The following is an 8029-nucleotide window of genomic DNA, read 5'->3' as shown; positions in this document are numbered from 1 at the left end:
ATTTTCTCAATTTTTCGTGTGTGTTAGCCCATGATTTTTTGGCGTTATGACTTTCATATATTTATTTTTTTCCATAATCTTTACAAAATCTTCTATAAGGACATGGAGAACAATTCCTATAGCCTCACTATTATCCACACCATTTTTTCAGCATTTAGGGGCCACTCAATAAGAATGAGGTGATTTTCTCAATTTTTCGTGTCTGTTAGCCTCGAAACTTTTTGGTGATATGACTTTCGGGCATTATTTTTTCAAAACCTTTACAAAACTGTCTGTAAGGACCTTGGACCAGTTCCTATAGTCTCACCATGATCTATGTCATTTTTATAGGATTTAAGGGGCCACTCAACAAAAATTAGACTATGTTATCAGTTTTGTGTGTGCGCATTAGCTCATTGATTTTTTGGTAATATAACTTCCGAATATTATGTTTCCAAAACCCTTACACTACCATCCATAAGGACCTAGTGAACAATTTTTATAGCATCACCATGATCCACATCATTGTTTTTAGTATTTAAGGGTCACTCAACATGAATTAGATGATTTTCTCAGTTTTTTTGTGTGTGTTAGCCCATGAATTTCCTGGTGATGATATGACTTTTTGATATTTTTTTTCCAAAATCGTTACAGAACCATCTATAAGGACCTGATGAACAATTCCTATAGTCTCACCATGATCCACACCAGTTTTTTTTTAGAATTTAGGGGTACCTCAATATGAATTAGGCGATTTTGTTAGTTTTACATATGTTTTAGCCTATAAATATCTTGATGATATAGTTTTTGGGTACTTTTTTTTTCCCCTTCAAAACCCTTATAAAACCATCCATAAAGACTTAGAGAACAAGTCCTATTGCCTCACCATAATCCACTACAATTTTTTTTTTAGTATTTAGGGTCACTCAAGAGTAATTGAGTTTTTTTCATAATATTTTTTATGTGTAACCCATGAATTTTTTGGTGATATGATTTTTGGGAACTTTTTTCGAAAACTTTTTTTGAATCATCCATAAGGACTAGAGAAAAATTCCTACAGCCTCAGCATAATCCATGCCACTGTTTTTTGACATTTAGGGGACACTCAATAGAAATTAGACGATTTTTATAATTTTTCGTTTGCGTTAGCCCCTGAATTTTTTTTTGTGATATGACTTTTGGACATTTTTTTCAAAAACTATACAGAACTATCTGCAAGGACATGTGGAGAAATTCCTATAGTTTCACTATGATCCACAACACTTTTTTAAGCATTTAGGGGCCACTCGACGGGAATTAGACAATTTTCTCAATTTTTTATGTGTGTTAGCCCATAGATTTTTTGTGATGTGATTTTCAGACACTATTTTTTGTAAAATCTTTACAGAACTATGTGCAATGACGTGGGGAGCAATTCTTATAATTTCACTATGATCCAGACCATATTTTTTAGCATTTAGGGGTCACTAAATGAGAATTAGACAATTTTCTCATTTTTGCATATGTTTAGCCAATAGATTTTATGGTGATATGGCTTCCGGATAGTTTTTTTCCAAACCTTTATAGAACTATTCATAAGGACCCGGGGAACAATTTCTTTAGTCTCACCATGTCTATGTCATTTTCTTAGCATTCAGGGGTCACTCAACATGAATTAGCTGATTTTCTCATTTTCTCATGTAAAACCCATGATATTTTTGGTGATATGCTTTCGGACATATTTTTTTAAAAATAATTACAGAACCATCCCTAAGGACCTAGGGAACAATTCTTATAGCCCCACCATGATCCACACCACTTTTTTTGGAATTTAGGGGGCGCTCAATAGGAATTAAGTAATTTTCTCTGTTTTTCATGTGTGTTAGCCCATAATTTTTTTGATTATTTGGCTTCCGGACACTTTTTTTCCAAGACTTTTGCAAAACCAATTGTAAGGACCTGGGAAAAATTCATAAGTTTCACCATGATTCAGACCTTTATTTTTAGCATTTATGGGGTCACTCAACATGAGTTAGACAATTTTCTCAGTTTTTTATGTGTGTTAACCTGTGAATTTTCTTATGATATGACTTCCGAACACTTTTTCCTAAAATCTTTACAAAATCATCAGTAAGGACCTGGAGAACAATTCTTATAGTCTCACTATGACTCACTTCACTTTTTTAGCATTTTGGGGTCACTCAATAGGGATTTGACGATTTTTCTTAATTTTTTCGTGTGTGTTAGCCCATAGATTTTTTGGTGATATGACTTTCGAACACTTTTTTTCCAAAATATTTACAGAACTAATCGTAAGGACCTGGAGAACAATTCTTATATCCTCACCATGATCCACACAACTTTTTTTTAGCATTAAGAGCCAATCAAGATGAATTAAGAGATTTTTTTAGTTTTTCGTGTGTGTTAGCCTATGAATTTTTTTGCGATATGACTTTCAAACATTTTTTTTTCAAATCCTTCACTGAACCATCCGTAAGAATTTGGGGAACAATTCTTATACCTTACCATGATCCACACCACCTTTTTTTAGCATTTAAAAGTCACTCGACAAAAAATAGACAATTTTCGTAATTTTTCATTATTCGTATGTAATAGCTTTGCGATCCGTTCCCAAGGTAGTAGTTGTAGTCTTGTATTTTCGTATTCTTAAATTATTATTTATGATGGTAACAAATAATTTTTAAATTTCACATACATCTAATTTTTTTATTATTGTATATTAACCTTTGAATTTGTTACTTGTTGGTGTCATTTACCTCTGATCAATCTCACCTAATAATGGTGAGATTTACTCGTTGTTGTCACGTGATTTTTATTTTTTTTGTCCACATGAATTTTTTTAAAATAAAATATATGTTTACCTTTTTAATTCATTATCTTTTTTGAATCATATTTTTTCGAATCAAATATGTAAAATACATGGCTGGAACTCCATTACTTAGGCTAATTTTATTTTTATTTTACTGAAATTTATAGAGTTTCAGTCAGTGTTTTTTTTTTCTAATTAATCCAATTATTTTCTCCGCCCCTCTTTCGAAGAGACATCTTTTTTGTGAAACAAACTAGAAAAAAATTAACACAAATAAATCAAAATAGCGAGAATAATGTACTTATTCACGTTGAGAATTTTATCTTACTATTAATAAATATTAATAAAAAGTCGCTAGACACCCTGTCTAGTGGTATTAAAAGAAAAAAAGATGAACTATACCATTCCTTATCGTAAACTCTTATTTTAATTTCAAGGGGCTACAGCATAATCATTTTGCAATATGGTTTAATTGCAATATGGACTCTAAATCACCCATAAACTTTGTAAAATTCACTTGAGATGATCCATTTATTGCTAATCCATCCTCTAATTCCTTCTTAATTTTCTTAATCCGTTGCTTCATTTCCTCTGCTTCTTTGCCTTTCATCAGAAATTTCACTTTCTCTGCCACTTCATCCCTCGAAATCGAACCCTCATCACGAAGACTAATCCCGATTTTCCAATCATCGACTACTAATTTTCGATTAGTAAATTGATCGGTCAGCAAGGGAAAACAAATAAACGGAACAGAGCACCATATGCTTTCCATAATCGAATTCCATCCACAATGAGTCAGGAAGCCACCAACCGCCGGGTGTGAAATTACAGCCGTTTGGCAGCACCATGGCACGATTAATCCTCGATCCTTAATATTATCTTCGTAACCAATCGGTAAATAATCACTCTCTTCCGAGCTAACAATATCAGGACGAAGTACCCAAATAAAATTCACTTCACTGACCATCAGACCACGTGCAATTTCCACTATAGTTTCTTTATTAGTATGAGCATAGCTCCCGAACGAGACGTATAAGACCGAGCCATGTGGCTTGGCATCTAGCCAATCGGTGCAATTGGATTCGGACCATAGGCTAGTTGACACGAAGGTGTTGGTGAATCCAGGGGAGAAAATTGGTCCAATTGCATAAATAGAGTGATATTTTTGTAACGATGTAATGGTTTCGGGTTCGAGTTCCTGGACAGTGTTACAAATAATAAAATCTACATTTTTCACCTCCTTGAATGCCCTTTTGATTATTCGATTGACCACCATATTTGTGTCATCAGACTGAAGATAAGAAGGTAAATCTGTTGGCTTTATGGCCTTCACTCCTGGTATGTAATCTATGATGTCCTCACGTTTATTCTCTAGCAAAAAAACATGAAAATTTAATCACAATTCACAAAGCTAGCTAGTAATCAGTGAGAGTCATAATTTCAATTAAAGGTGTCAAAATATAAAGAAGTTTTATTGCATAAAAGTCAAAGAGTATGTACTATATATATACATAAAAAATCTTTTTATCTAATTAAACAGTGTAATTTTCCTGACAAGTGTCGAGTATATGTAGCTCTGCTAGCTAGCATAAGTGTAAATTAAATATTCTTTTTCTTTCAATTTAAGTGTCTTATTTTTATTTTATTTTTGAAAAATTATATAAATACATATCTTATTTTACCATAATCTCTAAAATTCACTATCATTCAAAAAAATAATACAAAAATATCCTCTCGGATACATCCCTATCTTCTATCGGATACATCTCTCCCCTCTCAAATACATCTCTATTCCCTCTCGAATACACTCCTCCCCTCTCGGATACATCCCTCCCGCCAAGTAATGTATCATTCGCAATCCATGAGCTATGTATCTATAGGTTTTTTGATGTATCTGAGATCCTATAAATTTAAGTAATTTTTGTTATTTAGAAAAGAGTAGGAATATGATGTAATTAACTCGTAATACTAAGAAATTTATGTACTTTTTACCTTTTTTTAGTCGGCTTTAACAAAGAGTGTTTGTTTCTATATTTAGTAAGTTTTTTTAAATTCCAACGTCCTACATGACAAGCTTAGAACTACACGATTTAAAAGATTACATATATCTTTAATTTAAGACCATATATTTTTTTTTATATATTAAATTTTATATTTAATCAAATTAAAACACTTAAATTAAAACGAAGGGATACTTACCAATGCAATCATAGTGTCCATTTTGCTTTAGAAGGTCCATGTGATAATACACACTAAAAACAAGAGCTGGCTCCGTCCAATACGAAACATTCACAAGATTATACTTTTTAGCTATGGTTGATGACCATACATAAAAAGTATCAGCAATTAGTATATTTGGTGATGGATTCGAGAGCATCAATGTTCCAACAACCTCATCGACATGAAAAACAAAATCATTCAGGATAGCTTCAAAAAATTCGTCATGATTAAGTGAACGATCGAAATCTACAGAAAAACCATCGTAAATAGACACATCTCGTATATCAAGGCCTGATTTTCGTGCACCCGAGAAGAGATCATTGCTCTCGTTATCATTAATGTTCGATCGACCGGCTTTCGATATTTGTTGATGAATTGATTGAGTGTTTATGAAGGTAATTGTGAAGCCATTGGATGCAAGTTTGATTGCTAGGTTAACAAAAGGAATTACATGACCTTGAAGGGGGTAAGGAAATAATATAGCATGAGGCTTTTGGTGTGTACTTTGGTTCATCATTTCTATAGTGAAGTAAATTTAGGTTTTCTATAGTGTATATTGTGAGGAAAAAGAGGTTGATTTATTCTAAAATGAAGTGACCTTGTGTCTCCATTTTATAGGAAAGATGATAAGGTATTTTGTGGCCATTCAAGTCGAAGTTAGGGTTTCAACTTTATGGCATCTTAATTTTATAATGATGATTTTAAGTGATAGTAATAAAGTTTTAAATTTAGTATTTACATGTTGATGAATTTATTAATATAATTATATTGTTTGAACAAAATTTATTGAATTCGATCGAACTCACAGCTCCGCCCTGACGGCAATGAATAAGATTGGCACAATGTGGACGTAAAATACTAGAAATAAATTAGAGCAAATAGCTTAATTGGAATCCGACGTCACATTAATATAACTTTAATATTTGGAAAAAGTATCTACGAACATGGTGGTCAATTTTTTAGGTAGCATACATATGATCAAACAAATTAATGACGTAGAATTGGCTTTTTGACTATTATTTCACACAAAATGACAAGTGACAAGTGATTATACTTTATACTATACTATATATAGGAGTATTATTAATATATTATATATCTCTGTTTCGATTTGTTTGTCTGATTTTAACTAGATACGAAGTTTACGTGGACATTTTGGCCATGAAATCCAAAAACAACTCACTTTATTTGAAATTTCAAAAATGGGAATTGAAGTTGTGTTTAATCATACTTTTTGCGAAAAAAGAATGTACTCTTTTTAATTATAATTTATATCCCTCAATTTTTAAAAACCTAACAAAATCACTTAGTCTAACAAATTTATTTTAAACATAATCAGATTTGCTCTAAAATAATAATAGAGATAAGTGTCAAAAATACATTTAAACTATTCCTTTAGTTTCACACCTAAACCATCATTTATTAGTTTGAGAAACATGTCTCCCCTCTTTTATTACACTCTGTGTGTACTACACTCTCTCTTTTATTTTAAAAAAAAATGTCACATAACACTCCACATAGACAAAACATTCCACCTTAACAAAAATTAAATAAATTATTAGTATTAGTTTAGATTAAAAATTATTATCCCAAAAAAAAAATATTTTCTTATAAAATAAAATGTAACCACTTCCAAATTTTTTCTCCTTTTGTGTTAGATATATACATATCTTTTTAGGAAAATATTTCTTACTTGTCGTTGCAAGACATTTTAAAAATGAAATATTTTATAAATGAAATTTTAAAATATAAAAGGATGGGGGATTGTCCAGGGAGGGGTACGGGGAGGAGGTAGTGGAGTGGGGTAAGATTTTAAATGATTTTTTGGGATAGTGATATTTTAATCTTTAATTTTAGTTAATATTAATAATTTATTATTTAATTTTGTCAAGGTGAAATATTTTATCCATATGAAATGTCATGTATCAAGATTTTTTCCATAAAAAAAGAGTGTATTACACACCACTGAAATGTGTTTTTCAAACTAATAAATGATAATTTAAATATAAAACCAAAAAAAGATAAATAGTATAAGTCTATTTTTGACACTTACCTCCTATCATAAGAGGGAAGTTGAGGTTGGAACTTAAGGTCATCTTGCTCCAGCTTGTGCTTTCTCATCGGTTGCTACATCTTACAAAATTTTAAAAAAGTAAAAAGACTTTTAAATTTAATATATATATCAAAATGTTTATTTAGTTTGTAATCTTAAATATTTCATGTGAAAATCTAAAAATAATTTGATTTTTAAAAAATAGACATTTATAAAAGATAAACTAAAAAAAGACAAATCAATTGAAATTGAAAAAATAATTCTTTGCTTCCGAATATTTATAATAGACAACCTTATGTTTTTGATGCATCTCTCTCATTCGTATTATCCACATTTGAAAAAGATGCTATAAAAATTTCTCCTTCCGTTTCAAAAAGAGTAACCTAGTTTGATTTGGCACGGAGTTTTAGAAAATAAATAAGACTTTTGAATCTTGTGGTCCTAAATTAAAGTTTGTCAAATGTACTAAATTGTTCATCAATCTTGTGGCTTTAAACATGTCACGTGGAAAATTGAAATTAAAATGTTACCAAAAATGAAAAGAGGTAATTCTTTTTTAAATAGACTAAAAAAGAAAGAAGGTCATTCTTTTTTAAACGAAGAGAGTACTTTATTTAGAGTAGTCCATCTTTTATATGAATAAACCTATTATTATCAATAAATAAAATGTTTCGGTTTTCAAGCCAAAATAAAATAAAATAACAACTTGTTTGTATTGGAATACTCAATATTTTCACATGTAGATTAGTTCCAACACCTATAGATTCCATTTTTGATTTTGCCGTGAATTTGGTACTATCTTTGATGGAATAAGTGGACCTTTTAATTACTCCCACGTTTGTAGGAGCAGTCCTGTCCATAATAATTATTCTTTATGTTCCTATTTATATGGCGTTTTATGTTTTTTAATATTTGTCATTTCATAAAATTAATAGATAAATAATATTATTCTTTTTATTTTACATGTG

At 30.5% G+C, this 8029-nt stretch overlaps 1 protein-coding gene across 1 annotated transcript; it reads right to left on the bottom strand.

Annotated features, from left to right (window-relative positions):
• Nucleotides 1-3171: 3171 nt before the first annotated feature.
• Nucleotides 3172-5670, bottom strand: LOC102578982 (UDP-glycosyltransferase 86A1-like). The gene is made up of 2 exons (XM_006367624.2): nt 4988-5670; nt 3172-4159 (listed from the first exon to the last, which is right to left on the bottom strand). The coding sequence occupies exons 1-2, from the start codon at nt 5523-5525 to the stop codon at nt 3240-3242; spliced, it is 1458 nt and encodes a 485-aa protein (XP_006367686.1). The 5' UTR covers nt 5526-5670; the 3' UTR covers nt 3172-3239.
• Between the last annotated feature and the right edge of the window lie 2359 nt (nt 5671-8029).

The sequence above is a fragment of the Solanum tuberosum genome, unplaced genomic scaffold (genome assembly GCF_000226075.1).
Source record: "Solanum tuberosum cultivar DM 1-3 516 R44 unplaced genomic scaffold, SolTub_3.0 scf00821, whole genome shotgun sequence".
Classification (NCBI taxonomy): Eukaryota; Viridiplantae; Streptophyta; class Magnoliopsida; order Solanales; family Solanaceae; genus Solanum; species Solanum tuberosum.
The sequence above is the reverse complement of the archived record's forward strand: the minus strand, read 5'-3'. Positions and strand labels throughout refer to the sequence as shown.